The sequence below is a fragment of the Sciurus vulgaris genome (assembly GCF_902686455.1).
Source record: "Sciurus vulgaris genome assembly, chromosome: 1".
Classification (NCBI taxonomy): Eukaryota; Metazoa; Chordata; class Mammalia; order Rodentia; family Sciuridae; genus Sciurus; species Sciurus vulgaris.
In genome coordinates, this window is record NC_136461.1 from 35,885,410 (window position 1) to 35,901,302 (window position 15,893).

Below are 15,893 nucleotides of genomic sequence, written 5' to 3' on the forward strand. Positions count from 1 at the left end.
GCTGCCTGCTTTCTTTGCATCCCCAACATTAAGGACCTCGGAAAATCGAGAACTGTAGGAAAATCCAGGACTGTAGTAGGAGGGCCCTCCCTCAGTCTCGGCCCATTAGCCTGCGGGGGGCTAATTACCCCAATTAGCGGCTGATTTATAATTAATGGCTCGGACCGAGGGATAATTGGATGTTAATGGATAACAGTTTGTGTAGGGAGCTAAGCGCCAGGGTTTCTCAAGGGGGCAGCGGGGCCGGGTTCTGTCTTGAGACAACCCCTATCCTGGAGATCTCTCTGTTGGCGCCCTCCTTCATTTCTGTTAGCTGAGAGAGAAGGTGAAATTCTCCTTTAAGGAATTTACCAACTCTAGGTACCTGTTGTGGAGTCTAGCACCCCATTTGGTCTGACCCTGGTAAAGTCACACACCTCAAGCCCACCTGCCTACTCGCCTTCATTCCAATTCCAGGACCATTCTGGAGGTCTTCAACTGAGCCTGAAGGAGGATGACAGATTCTTCTACCTCAATGGCTCATCCCTCCCATTATGGATCAGTGTGGGGCTAATGGTAGCAATGTGGGTGTCAATGCCTATATCAAATGCCACTGGGGGAGCATGGTTAAGGTGATAGCAATAACCAGGACCCAGTGTGGAACCAGGTCAGGACTCAGTCTGTGGCAAGTTGAGGGCCACAGCTATGGCCAGAAGGTGGCTTGGTTTCTGGTGGGGACACTGGGATTTCTTTGCTTGGTTAGGGCTTGTAGGCAAGGTGCAGAGGAGATGCTGGTCATTGATTCACTCAGTTCTGGGCTCTGCTGCTTTTCTTACATCTCTCAGAGCTAGTCTTCCCCTATCTAGGACATCTGACTATCTGCAATTACCCTTTAATCTGAGCTTCTCAAACTGGAGCTCATGACACTACCACAAAGTCTATCACATGACAAGGAGTGGCACCATCTTTAATTGTAGAATGTCTAATGGCTCCTATTCTGAGTACTGAGTATTGAGTACTGTCTGGGGAGCCAGACCCTGCCCTGGAGGGGCTGTGGGTTAAGAGCTCTAGAGGACACTGTGTTCATACTTTGGAGTTAGACTCCCAGGATTCCATCCTGGCTCGTCTGCTTAGCTGTGTGACTTTGGGCAATTGACTTTACCTCTCTGTCTCTCAGTTTGCTTATCCGTCAAATGAAAATTGTGAGGTTGTTTTGGGAATTAAATGAGGTACTGCTTGTCAGGTTTCTATGAGAATGGTTGGTAGAAATAGTTATTCTATTTCTGGCAAACAGCAAGCTACAATTTGGTGAAATAGTGTTATAAAAATTTGAAGAAGTTACCTAACCCAACCTGGGGTACCAGGTGGAGGCTTCCTGGAGAAGGGTTGCTTAATCCTAGTGTAAAGAATCATGGGTTCTCCAAGTGATGTCATGATGTGGTGACAATATTCCCAGAGAAGGAAGAAGCACATGGTAGCTTTGGAAGATCATGCTGCATTGGTGGGTGGGAGGCTGATGGTGCGGTGGATTAGGCGGGAGGAGGAAGATGATGAATTTGGATACCCATCTTTCAAGAAAATTTGACTTTGAAGGTACCAGAGAACTGAGAGATGAGTTCGTTTGTTTCAAATGGGGGCAACAGAAACAGGTTTAAATGTGCACTGACAGAGGCAGTGGAGATAAACGTTGACAACCCGAAGGAATGGGTGGATGTGTCCCAGATTCTTCAACTCTTAGACACCCAGAAACAAGCGATGCCACAATTGTAGTTATTAGCTTGTTTAAGCATCTCTCTCTCTAGAGTGTCTGCTTGGCTATCTCCTGTGGTCTTGCTGACCTCATTGACTCACTGAATTGTTGATACCCTGCCCCTCTGCAAAGTGGGGAGCCTAGAGTTGGGGCAGGAGCCCTGGCCTGCTGTTCCTGAGTTCATGTATTCACATTCTTATGTCTGCCTGAGTAAAGGTACTTTTGAACTCCAAACTACTAGGTAGGCCTATAGAGGTCCTTCTCTTCAGAGGGTCACTGTAGAAACTCCAGGGCTAAAAGGCAGAAGTACTTCTCAGGGAAGGAGGTCCAGGGCAACAGGCTACCCTCAATTCTTCTTTCTGCCATTGATATCCAGGGCTTCCCTCACTGAGGCCTATCTCTTGGCCACATGCTGGACAATAAATACCAGATAGATCCTCAGAGACTAGGTTCCCACCACTTATAGCTATGGGATGTTGGGGAGAGCACTTATCTTTCTGAGTCTCAGTTTTCTAACCCATATAATGGAGATAATACTACTTAACTCCTGGGGTTGTACTGAAACTTACTGGGTGTGATATACAGAATGAATAGAACAGGACTTGGCTCATGGCGAATGTCCAATGGAAGGTAGCCATTGTTGTTCATGAAGTGCTGTACCTCACCATGCCTTGAAAACAAACAAGGAGAGAAGTCACTCAGAGACTGTTGGTTTCTTCCTTTCCTGGTTTCTTTTCTTAAGCAAAGTTGTTCTGCCTTGTTCCTCACTGTATGGGAACAAGAAGAAACTGAAGGAGAACTAAAAGTTCAGAGAAGGAGAGGGTGATGGGATTGGCCTGTGGGGTAACTGAGCTGGGTGTGACTGAAGGAAGGGTCCACTTTCCTTTTAATCAAAGACGCCTTGCATATGGTTTTCTGGCAGTGCTGCTGTTAATTTATAAAAAATGTCCCCTAATAAAATTCTGCTTGATTCTTCGATTGGCTGGGCATTAGGCCGCAGCCAGCAGCGACGCGGGGACATAACGGATGCATTTGCAGATTTGGAAAATTAAAGCCATCTATATGGCGCCTGTGGCGGGAGATCCGCCGATCTGCTTGCTTAATGAAATATAAAGATTCTTTTAACCAATGTAAGCACAATTCGACAGCTTGTGAAACGCGGCCGCGCCATGATGGATGGCTCTCCTGGCTCGCCAGGAATTGCGGGGCGGCACCTTTTAAATATATAATTGATTCTGTTTGGAATGTGCAGTGGGCTGAGCCCATGCAGGACTCGGCCTGGGGCCTGGAGTGCAGGATCCCTGTTTAGAGACTCCTGTAGGCCCTAGGCCCTATAGGGCTTCTGCCTGGGCAGCTTCTCTGTGGAGCCCACTAGCACTCAAAACTGGATGTGGATGGGGCTCCAGCTGCTGGGCCTGGTTGAAGAGTCTGGGGGTGGGGGATTAGCTTTAGGTTCTCCCTGTTGCTGGGAAAGAGCACACTGGGCAGGGGTCCCACAATGCAGGCACAGAGGAGGTGGGGAGACTGGAACTCTGAGTTTCCATTCTTCCCCATGGACCATACTGGGCTGTGGTGGCCCTGCCTCCCTCATCATCTCTTGTACTAAAATTCTTTCTCATCCATTCAATATTTCTTATCTACTAAGCACCAAATGCATACCAGGTTCTGTGTCAGGTGTTTCAGAAGTTAAAAAACAGATAAGATGAAACTATTTATTTTTTGTGTTGAGCATCCTACCTCCTTGCTTTTTTCTTTCTTTTCTATTTACCTCTTGTTCTCTCTTAGACTCTGTTCAGGTATGGAAGCGTGGCACTGTTGACCCAGCAGGAGGGAATAGGGGCCACAGAAATTCCTAGGGTAACATTTAGTGTACATTCCTCCAATCTCAGACACACACACACACACACACACACACACACACACACACACACACACACCCTTATATTAGTACACATACACAGGCTGGCAGATATGCTTACTCACAGAGACATATAAAACAGACACAGATACACACACAGACACAGGCAGATGCACATACAGCAGCCCTGTGGTCAGTCCCAGTAGAGCTGGATTCACACATGTCCACACATAACCACTGAACATGCAAACATGCAACTGTGTGGTACCACATGTTTGGGAAGTAACATCTCCAGATAAGAGTTCCTCTGGCCTGAGACGAGACCTGGGGCCCTGAAGTCCTGCTGGAATGAGGAGGAGGAGTGGCCGGGGAGACAGGAGCTCATCTGGGAATTCACACACAACCTTGTCTCCTAGCACACAGGGGCATGGGAACATGAGCATGTAGGCCAGGGGGAGTGTGCTTTTTCTTTTCTGTCTTCCTTTTGCCTGGTATCAAACCAGAGACCATAGAATAGGGGCAACAGGATATGCCAGAGTGAGATTCTGCATCCTTGGGATTGGGAATCACTAGCTGGTGGGAAGAACTTTACCCTCGGAAACCTGTTCTACCACTTCCTGACTATGTGGCTTTCAGTGGACTATTGGCTTTCAGTGGACTATTCAGTTGTTCTCACCTCCCATTTCTGCATCTGTAAGATGAGGATAATAGTCCCTACCTCTTACAGATTGGAAGGATTGATGGAGATGTCTGCCTCAGGACAGGATATTAATTCATTCATCTGATCCTCATTTCCAGAGTCCTGCCTCTGTGCCAGACCCTGTGATCTGGGCTGGGAGTGGAGCGTCTGGAAATACATGAGGCACAGCTTCTGCCTTTAAGGGACTCTGTCTTGTTGGGGAGATAGAAGTGTCTTCACAGTACTCAGATCCCGGGACTAGATCAGAAAATCCATGTATATTTGAGATATGGTTCAGTGGCAGAACACTTGCCTGGTATGTGAAAGCCCTGGTTTCTAACCCCAGCACTGGGAAGAATAAAGAAAATTTAAAAATCCATGAGAGGTGCTTAGTGTGATGTCTGGCACAGAGTGTGTTTGGCTGTTGTTATTTTGTCATTGTTGTCACTGTCATCATCATTTCTATGGCCTGAGCACTTCCTTATTTGGGGCCTGGAGAGGAGAGATGCTTGTCAGATGTGGTTGGGGCATTCCCCTTTTCTTTCCTTTCTTATTGGTGCCTTATAATCATACATAATAGTGGGATTCATTATGCCATATTCATACATGCATATAATGGTATTTGATCAATCTCATTCCCCAGTACCTTCCCTTTCTCTCCCGTCCTCTCTCCTCCCCAGGTCTTTTTTTTTTTTTTTTTTTGGTATCAGGGATTGAACCCAGGGGCACTTAACCACTGAGCCACGTCTCCAGTCCTTTTTTGTATTTTATTTAGAGACAGGGTCTCACTGAGTTGCTTAGGGCCTCACCGAGTTGCTGAGGCTGGCTTTGAACTCTTGAACCTCCTGCCTCAGCCTCCTGAGCTGCTGGGATTACAGGCGTGCACCACCACACCAGTCCCAGGCTTTTTTTCTGAGGAGGAAACCTGAAAGGAGGCCTTCTGAAGAGGGAGGAGTTTGTCAGTTGAAGGGAAGGAAAGAGAAAGGAGAAAAGTGTTTCAAGTCAAGGGCCCAACAGGAGAAAGGCATGGAGGTGACAAGAAGGGGTGGGTAGTCTGTTACTGATGGTGCTGGGAAGAGGGAGAGCTTCAGGCCAGACGGACAGGTGGGGAGGAAGCCAGGCTGGGAAGGTCTCCGGGGTGCTGCGATGCTTGTGGTGCTGTACAAGGTATCTATCTCTCTGGCTTTGCTTAATAAAGAAGTCTTGAGCATCAAAAACTGTGAGATCAGCAATTATTAAGTCAATTAAAATGTCACCACATTAACATGAGTGAGTTTTAAAGCAACCAAGCCCAAGTTTGGTGGGGGAGGGGCATTGCAGTCACAGGGATAGGGAAGGGGATGGATAAAATTACTTCTAAATTCTGTTCCCCCTTCCATACCTGAAGCTTGTGACACCTTTTGGAGCCTGGCTCCATCCCCACATTTGTTGCAACACACAGAAAACCTTCACCTATTCTCCCTCAAAAAAAAAAGCAAGGAAAGAAAGGATATAAATGTGAAAATCACCTTTAACATTTGAAGGTACAACCTTCCAGACTTTTCCTATGCATATTTATTCACGCATTTCAAAAATGGGATCACATCATGCATACTGTTTTGTTACCTATTTCTTCCATTCAACAATACATTGTGAACATCAGCATATAAACATCATCGTTTTAAACTGTACCACCATATTCCATTGTGGACATGGCTGTTCCTTCATTTACTGCACTAATCCTCTCTTGATGGACAGTTAGCTTTCCAATTGTTTTCCATCATAAGAGGTGATGTGATAAATATCCCTATACATATATCTCTGCATGCTTGAGGGATAAATTTCTAGAAATGAAATTGTTAAGCCAAAGATGATACAGTCTCTGAAGGCTTTTCATGCAGGGAATAAAAACTCTTTCGTTAGCAGGGTAGGAAAAAGACTATTTCTCACTCCCCTAGATAACTTTGGGTAATGTGTTCTTCACATTTACTAATTTGATTGGTGAAAAGTATCTTACTATTTCCACTCTTCTTTCTTTGGTTATAAGTAAAGAGGAACTTTTAGTTATTTGCCCGTTGGCTATTTGTTTTTCTTAACTTAACCCATTTTTTATTAAGATGACCATCTTTTTATTTCTATACTAGAGTTCTTCACATATTAAGTATATTCTTTTTAAATAAGTTTTTAAAAATATTTTTCATAGTTGTATATGGACAGCATGCCTTTATTTTATTTAATTTTTATGTGGTGCTACGGATAGAACCCAGTACCTCACACATGCTAGGCAAGCACTCTGCCACTGAGCTACAGCCCCAGCTCAGTTTTTAAAAATATTTTTAGTTGTAGGTGGGCACAATACCTTTATTTATTTATTTATTTTTACATGGTGCTGAAAATTGAACCTAGCCTTACACAAGCTAGACAAACGCTCTATCACTGAGCCATGATCCCAGCCCTTAAGTATATCATTTTTAAGTTGTTATCATATTCTTTTTTTTTTTTTTGGGGGGGGGGGTGCAGTATGGATGATTGAACCCAGTGTTGCTCAATCTGTGAGCTACATTCCCAGACCTTTTTATTTTTATACTGAGACAAGCTCTCACTAATGTGCCCAGGCTAACCTTGAACTTGTGATCCTCCCGCCTCAGACTCCTGAGCTGCTAGAAATACAGGTGTGTGTCACTGTGCCTGGCATTGTGCTCCTTTTTTTTTTGTTTGTTTGTTTTTAATCAGTTTGGCTATGTCATAAATGTGGTACATTTTTTTTTTTTCAGATTTGCCTTTTAGCTTTGTTTATAGTATATTCTGTCATACAGATGTTAAAATGCTTGAGCTGACCATCTGAACCCGCCTTGTTAGATTTCTGCCTCCTGGATCATGTTTATGGTACGTACAGTGGGCTTCTGTAAGTGAATGTTGTTGGAAGGTGTCAGGCATGGGTGCTGGCTTAAATCCCTAAATCTGTCAGTTCTAGACTCATAGCCATATTGAAATGTTGCTCATATTTCACACTTGCCATGTCCCCCCAAAACCTTGATTTTCATCCTGTCCCTCTCCATACCTGCTTTTTCTTCAATGTTCCCAAATTGGGAAAAGACCCAACTTTACTCAGTGGCTCTACTCAAAAATGTGAGTTACTCTTTTTGCCATCTCCTCTTCATATCTTATGACTAACCTACGAGCAATCCCATCTGTGGTACTTCCAAACTATGTCCAGAACCTGACCTTTTCTTAACACATTCCACTGCAGAGAGGGCGGCATGGTCACTGGCCGGGGCTTCTGCAGTGGCCTGCTGGCTTGGTCTCTCCACTTTTCTCCTTTCTCTCTGCAGTCTATTCATACAGCAGCCAAAGTGAGCTTTTAAAAACAGGTCATATATATTAATCCCCTGTTCAAAACCCCCAAGGGGCTTCCCAACACACTCAGGATAAAATCCAAACTCTTTATGAACGGTCACCAAGCCCTCCAGCAAGGGGCCCCTCTTCTCCAACCTCACTGGCTCCACTCTCTTCCCCCTCACTATGCCCTAGCAACGCTAGTTTTCTTACTGTTCTGCACACACAGGCTCGTTCATGCCTTTGTCCTCACTATTCCTTCTGCCTGGAAGCCTTCCCCCAGAGCTCCTCATGGCTTACTTCAAGTTTCTGCTCAAATGTCAGAAAGCCTTTCCCTGAACACATGTTTTAAGTAATCTCTCCTTTCCCTCTCCTCATTCTCTTTCCCTGCTTTATTTTATCTCAGAGCACTTATTCCTGTCTGACATTATTATATACATTTTTATTTATTATATATACCTCTTCCCTGGAATGTAAATTCCATGAAGTTAGGGACTTTGGTAGGTGGATACTTAATAAATATTTGTTGAGTGAATATGTGTACTATATGAACCCGTGTGTGTAGACGTATCTGCTGCCCCGTTAGGCCTCTATGAGAACGTGGAACTGTGGGGGTAATGATGTTAAGTTTGTGGGAATGAGAAGGAGGGCTTCTGTGAATGCATCACCAACAATGTCTGTGCAGGAAATGTGCATACTTGTCTGTGACAGTGTGTGTGTGCATGCTGTGGATGTTTGGTTATGTACACCTTGTATCTACTTCAGTGAGGGTGGGGAGCTGAGATACCTGGACAAATTATTTCTCTAATCAAATGGACCTGCCATTGCCCCAGTCTTCTCCTTCTACCTCCCAGAAATAGGAAACACCAGTGTATTTTTGAGCAGCTGCTGACATGGGGTCACATTCCAAAAAATGACATATCATGATAATGCAGGGTGCGTGCTCAGATGAGGACCACAAGTGTTCAGAGGGATCTGGGGCTGATGGGACCTGGGCAGCCTTGTACTGATCCAAAACATTTCAGCAGGAAGGATGTATTCTTCAATAAATGGACGATTTTTTTTTTTTTTTTTTTTGGTAATGGCCACAAAAGAATGAGTTTGCCTCAACGTGAATGGGGTAGTCCTTGGACAGGTTGTATGATCTTAACATGCCACTGTTCTTTCTAGACTCATCTTGCAAATGAGGTTTATTGTTCTTGGAGACAATGAGGTTTATTGTTCTTGCAAATGAGGTTTATTGTTCTTGCTTACTTCTTGGAGATTTGGTGAGAATAAAGGAGGTGAATATGACAGTGAATATATATCAATCATATCAATCTGTTCTTAAGTCGGTACATCACATTAAGGGTCCCCCAACCACATATACCAGGGATTGAACCCAGGGCCTGTGCATACTAGGCAAGTGCTCTATCACTGAGCCACATCCCCAGTCCCAGACATTAGTGTTTTAGTTCATTATCTCATTACAGCAAATGCCTCAATGGAAAATTCAGCTCTGGACTTTGCTCCAGTGGGTCTTGATGGGTGTCAATTGAATAAATTTGTGTGTGAGTGAATCAATGAATGTAGAAATGAGTAAGAGCAATTGAACAAAGAGATGGTTGCATAAAGTAGCAAATGGATTGGGAAATCACAAAAACTAACACTTTTGAGCACATACAGTACACAAGGTCCATTGAAAAGGCTTCTCTTAATCCTTGCAGGAACCCCAGAAGACTGGTATTACTGTTAATCCCATTATGCAGATGGGTAAACTGAGGGCCAGAGAACTTAAATGATTTGCTCAAAGTCACAACATTCCCTAAGTGGCAGAGTTGAGATTCCAGCCCAGGTAGTCTGACTTTAGAGCCCAGGGTATTGAATCCTACTCTGGTTTTCTGCTGGGTGAGTCACTGAAAGAGTGGGTAAATGAAGGAGTAATGAAGTACAGGAGCCCTCGTGTGGGCAAGTCAAGCCACTTTCTGATGGGAGGGCAAAAGCTCTGAGGGATGATGTGGGCATCCAGGCTCTGGACTGTGGGTGGGTTCTGTCCCAGGGTAGTACCCAATGGCTCTGCCTCATGTCCTCTTTCCTTCTCCCCTGTCAGCAGACGGATGCCACTATGCAGCACTATGGGGTGAACGGCTACTCACTGCACGCTATGAACTCGCTCAGCGCCATGTACAACCTGCACCAGCAGGCAGCCCAGCAAGCCCAGCACGCCCCGGACTACCGGCCATCAGTGCACGCGCTTACACTGGCTGAGCGCCTGGCTGGTAAGGGCCCGGAAGACAGGATCATGGGGTCAGGCCCTTGTGAGCTTGGGGAGGAGTCTCCAGAAGATGAAGAGGGGAACACTGGGAAAGCCTGTTCTGGGTGGCTCAGGTCACAAGCTCCAGGTCATAAGCCTGACATGGTGGTACAGGTTGTAATCCCAGTTACTGAGGAGGCTGAGGCAGGAGGATTGCAAGTTTGAGGCCAGCCTGAGCAATTTAGCAAGACCCTGTCTCAAAATAAAATAAAAAGTGCTGGGGGGCCGGGGTTGTAGCTCAGTGGCAGGGTGCTTGCCTAGCACATGTGAGGCACTGGGTTTGGTCCTCAGCACCACATAAAAAAATAAATAAAATAAAGGTATTGTGTCAAAAAACACATTGAGAAAAAAGTGCTGGGAAAATAGCTAAGAGGTAGAATGCTCCTGGGTTCAATCCCCAGTACCAAAACAAAACAAAACAACCCCCACCATATTCAAAACAAAAAACCAAGAGCCCCAGGTCACTTGGCAGAGAGATGATAATTCAAAATGTGGGTTGTTATGCTCAGTTTGGCAGCACTTATACAAAAATCTGTGCTTGTCTATCCAGAGCAGCCCATTTTCCCACACTGTGTTGGACCGGGTGCTGGCTGATGCCTTGAAAATCCCATGGTAAGCCTGTGCAAGAGGTATCCATTAGCTATCTTGCAGATGAAGAGACCAAGGTAGAAGGGTACTGGACTGTTCAGAGTAGCTGAAAAGCAGCTGAAAGTAGCTGAAGGAGGGCTAGAGTGCCCCATGGAAAGAGGTTATTATGTTTATGGAGACTGAGACTTAAAGAGGTTACATCTGGGCACGAGTGGGGTTGGAACATGATATTATGACAAAAAAAAATGTGAGCTGTGGAATGAGAGACTTGCAGTCAGTGCAGGGTCTTCCTATTCACTTCTGTTCTCTGAGACTCAGTTTCCCCTGGGATAGTGGCAGTGCCCATCTCATAGGATGGCTGAGAGATTACTTGAGATAACACATACAAGGTGTTCAGCAGAGTCTCAGCCATGCTCAGAAGTCTTTAGTGTCTAATACCCAAGGGAAGTACCAGGAGGGAGCCTACCTGCCCCCAATTCCTGGTTCAATTGATTGTTTGCCCTGATTGCCTTTTAGTGGGTATAAGAGGGACACCTTGCCCATAGGTGAGGAGCTTGATTTCCTGGGAGGCAATGTTACTCACCCCATCCTGTCCCAGGCCAAACTTTGTTGAATCCATGCAAGCCTAGGCCTGGGCCAGGCAGTCCTCAGGGACTTTAGAGAACTCTTCTGGAGAGCAGGTGCCATGGGCCATGAGACAGTATGGCAGAAGGAGTACAGGAGGGAATGGTGGGGCAGTGCGGAGCTGCAGGACCCGTCAGTGTAGCCAGGGTTTTCTGCAGACCAGGGGCAGGCACCAGGCCTTTGAAAGGCATAGCAAAAAAGGCTGAGGAGGGCTGGGGTTGTGGTTCTGTGGTACAGTGCTTGCCTAGCATGTGTGAAGCACTAGGTTTGATCCTCAGCACCACATAAAAATAAATAAGGGTATTGAAAATATATCAGCTTAAAAAAAAAAAAAAAACGGGCTGAAGATATGGTTCAGTGGAAGAGCACTTGCATAGCATGCAGGAGTTCCTGGGTTTGATCCCCAGCACTTCCAAAAAAAAAAAAAAAAAAAAAAAAAAAAAAGAAACAAACAAATAAATAAATGGAATGGCAAGGAGGGAGGACCAGCAGGAGTCAAGGCACAGAAATGGGATGGGGTCTGAGAACCTGATCCATGTAGGAGTGCCAGCCTGGCAGGGAGGATGTGATGGTGGCCAGTTCCACTTCTTTAGACCCTGCCAGTCCTCCAGGCAGGACTCAGAAGATAAAATGGAGACTCCTTCTCTAGATCATCGTGGGGTATCAGTGCTTGGGGTGGGGATACTGGGTATGGTCCCCACTATGGTTGTTTAGAGTGAATTCCCTATGCTCAGCCTGGTGGTAACATCAGCTCCTGACAGTGTTCTGGGTCCCAAGGGCCAGAGCACAAAGAGAAGGAGTCAGGACAGAGGCTTCTGTCTCTGGTAGGGGCGAGGAACTGAGGTATTCAGCCCACCTCCCAATTCTCAAAGTCTTAAGAAGGAGGGAACGAGTACCAGGCAGGCCTTTCCGGCTGTGGGATAGAAAGTCTGGCCTCCCCTTGCCTACCCTACCCTTTGTAGCCAGAAGTAGGCCAAGGAACTGTTGTTCCCCTACTGGGGGGGGGGGGGGGCGGATGACTAAATAGTCCCCAACACTCTGCTGTCCTAGGGTGAGGAGCATGAGTTTAGGGCTTAGTCTAGAAAAGGACTTGACTTGTAAGGGATTGGGCTCCCTTTAAACTGAAGTAACATCCCCAAGTCTGGGGCTTTCTGGACACCAGGTTGCCTTGTTCCCACTTAGGATGTTGTGGATGACTTCCCAATTCCTGGACTGCAAGGGGAGGAACTCTGCAGCCCTGCGCAGAGGTGGACACAACTCAGGTTCCCTTCAGCATAGACAGGGCAGGATGCACCTGGGTGTGATGGGAGTCAGAGGGGAGAGGCTCTAATTAAGCAGAAGGCTGGAGGCTGGACCCAGCCCTAGGAAGACCCTAACCTGGGTAGTTTTTGTGAACCAGACATGTGAGTGGGACTATAGAACCAACAGTCCACCAGCCTGTCTCTCCTCTAAGATCATGGTGTTGGAGTGCAGCCTCTTGGTTTTCCTGTCCATGAGGAGGCAGCCAGAATGGTCAAGACTGGCTTCTAATGTCCCTGCCGAATCAGGCTGTCTGGTCAGGAAAGTAAGAGCAGGAACCTCTGGCCTTGCCATCAGAGACAGATGCATCAACTGGGGGATGAGATTGAATGCAGAGGACAGAGATGGCGTTCTCATCCAGTGAGACCTCCCTGACTAGACCTTGAGATGAATACCAGCTGACAGCCTGGCTTCTCATGCTCTGATGTCATAGAAGCCTTCGTATCCAGAATTTAAGGGCCATGTGGTAGTAGAACCACTGTGGTGTGGATTTTCAGATTATCAGCATCATGTAATTTCAAAATATTAAAGTATTTTGGGACTTTTAAGAATTTAGGGCAATACCCCCCTACCCATCCCCAGTGTCATTCAGATAAGGAAGACCCTGCTTAATTACTGCTTAACAGACATTTTTGGAGCTGAGTTGACCTCTGTGGTCCTGATAGTAGATAATGGGATGGAGAGATTTTGAAAATTTAGCCAGTGGAAAGGGGATGGATAAGTTCCAAAGGCAAAGGGCCAGTGTCCAGCTCTGACAGCTGCCTGGGTAACAGCAGCTGGAGTGGATCAGAGAAGGCTAAGATTCAAACCTATTTCCCATAATTAAATGGGCCCCCTCTCCTTGCCCTCCAACGGCTGTACATTTCAAGACATCATCTTGGAGGCCCGTTATGGCTCCCAGCACCGCAAACAGCGTCGCAGCCGCACAGCGTTCACAGCTCAGCAGTTGGAGGCCCTGGAAAAGACCTTCCAGAAGACTCATTACCCAGATGTGGTGATGCGTGAGAGGCTGGCCATGTGCACCAATCTGCCTGAGGCCCGGGTGCAGGTAGGGCCCAGCTCCCCGAACTAGTTCTTACAAATAAGCTCTAGTTCATCTGTCTGGCCCCTCATTGTCCAGGAGCCAGCACTTGCTCAGGCAGTGCTGAGGTGCAGCTGTTACCTCCATTGATGTCTTCATTGATAGGAGGAGCAATTTGGAAGGGATGGAGGGGGTGGGTTTCCTAGAGGTGTGGGAACAGTGTTATTACCTACATCCTGAACACCCTGCTCCTCAACAACCCCATTTCTTTCCTCCTCACCTCTAATTGCTCCTCTCCCTGTCCCCAGGTATGGTTCAAGAACCGCAGGGCCAAGTTTCGCAAGAAGCAGCGCAGCCTGCAGAAAGAACAGCTCCAGAAGCAGAAGGAGGCTGAGGGCTCCCACGGGGAAGGCAAGACAGAGGCCTCAGCCCCAGACACCCAGCTGGAGATGGACCAGCCCTCCAGCCTGCCCAGTGGTGATGCCCCTGCTGAGCTTCACCTGAGCCTGTCTGAGCAGTCAGCCAGTGAGTCGGCCCCTGAGGATCAGCCAGACCGTGAGGAAGACCCCAGAGCTGGGACCGAGGATCCCAAAGCTGAGAAGAGCCCTGGGGCTGAGAGCAAGGGGCTAGGCTGCAAGAGGGGCAGCCCCAAGGCAGGTGAGGCTTGGGAGATGCCGAGGTGTGCTGGGGCCCCAGCTCAGGCAGAACAGCCAGGTCCAGGCTGACAGAAGCTTAGGTATATGACATGGGTCAGAGTAGGGGACAGTCAACAACTGGCACTCAGGGGCATGACCAATTAGAAAGAACTGGCCATAGCAGGCCTGTGCCAGATGTTCACTGTTTAGTTGCTGAGTCATGGGAAGGTCTACATGGTTTGGGGAGGAGGGGCGGGAGCCAGGGTGAAGCACTTAGGGAGCTCAGGGCAAAGGTTATCAAGCATTTGGAGTACTCTAGTATTTTAACAACCAGCACAGATGTGCTAGTGCATATTGGGTGAATACCATATGGTACTGGGATTCCCACATGCATCAGAGACGTCTCTCCAGATTCCCTTTTATTTTAGGCCTTGGTTCCATGTTCTTTCAGCTCAGAGATTCTTTTAGCTCTAGTTCCTCAGCGACCCTTGTGGAAGGGGCACCTGCTGAGAGGGTCTCTAGGACGGATTCTTTCGGGACTGGGCATCCCTTCCCATCTCTTTCCCACAGAGCTGCCCTGGGCTGAAGCCTTCCAGCCCTAACTGTGTTTATGGGAACAGAGCTCTGATCTGAGGCATATCTCAGACATGGACCCCAAGCCCAGGCAGGGAGACCATAAAGACTGGGAGCTGAGGACAGAAGGGAAGGGAGGTGCCGGGGCTCCCCAAGGATCCAGACATGGGAGCCTGGACTGGAACACTGGAGATTCCCCAGGTTCCTCTCTGCTAGAGTTCCTAGCAACACTTCTGGGGTGCCCTGGTTGAGATGGGATGGTTATGGTTTCACCCAAAGCCTGTCTTGCTAGTGCCAAGGGGATAGGAAGCCAAGGGAACCCCTAGTGTTAGGCCAATCCCCTGGTCCTGAGTACTTGGTTCTTGGTTCTCTGCTTGCAGATTCCCCAGGCAGCCTGGCCATGGCTCCTGCAGCCCCAGGGGGTAGCCTTCTGGGCCCCTCCCACTCCTACTCCTCCTCCCCGCTGAGCCTCTTCCGTCTGCAGGAGCAGTTTCGCCAGCACATGGCGGCCACTAACAACCTGGTGCACTACTCGTCCTTTGAAGTGGGGGGTCCAGCTCCTGCTGCTGCTGCCGCCGCCGCTGCTGCAGTGCCCTACCTGGGCGTCAACATGGCCCCTCTGGGCTCCCTGCACTGCCAGTCCTACTACCAGTCCCTATCAGCAGCTGCTGCTGCCCACCAGGGTGTGTGGGGATCCCCACTGCTGCCTGCGCCCCCAGCAGGCCTGGCACCTGCCTCCGCGGCCCTGAACAGTAAAACCACAAGTATCGAGAACCTGCGACTCAGGGCCAAGCAGCACGCGGCCTCCCTGGGACTCGATACGCTGCCCAACTGACTGTCTGACCTCCAACCCATCCAGGGGTCTTGGGTGCCTCCCTCCCAACCCCATGGTTATCCCCAGAAGGCTCTCAGGAGTTAATTTGGGAGCCCAGGAATCCTGGGACCTGGAGGTCTCTCCCTGTTCCCCTTCCACAGAGCCCCAGGTAAAAGCTACATCCCTCTGCATGGCCCTGCTTGGACCCTATGGAGGCCAAATGGGGAGGCTGTGAGAGGCTGGCTAGAGCCCTTCCTCAGTATGGCCTCCTCCTTCCCTTCCCTCCCTTTCTGCCCCCTAGTCAGTTGATGTGTGGAATGTGAGATATAAATATATAAAGCTATATTTTCAGGCACTGCCTGCCCCAGGTCCCCTGTCCCCTCCCATCTCTTTTCCACTGCCACCCTTGCCTCCACCTGCAGCTTCTGTACTCCAGCCTTCCCTCCTCTCTCCCTTCCTTGGAAC

At 47.9% G+C, this 15,893-nt stretch overlaps 1 protein-coding gene across 2 annotated transcripts; it reads left to right on the top strand.

The window, feature by feature from the left end:
• Positions 1-9,685: 9,685 nt before the first annotated feature.
• DMBX1 (diencephalon/mesencephalon homeobox 1) lies at positions 9,686-15,449 on the top strand (the record flags this gene model as incomplete). Of its 2 annotated transcripts, none has more annotated exons than XM_079129678.1 (4): positions 9,686-9,839; positions 13,240-13,433; positions 13,715-14,063; positions 14,995-15,449. In XM_079129678.1, 4 exons carry the CDS (start codon positions 9,686-9,688, stop codon positions 15,447-15,449), a joined length of 1,152 nt encoding a protein of 383 aa, XP_078985804.1. The 2 variants fall into 2 exon arrangements, with proteins under 2 accessions (XP_078985804.1, XP_078985803.1); XM_079129677.1 differs by having other exon boundaries at positions 13,255-13,433.
• Between the last annotated feature and the right edge of the window lie 444 nt (positions 15,450-15,893).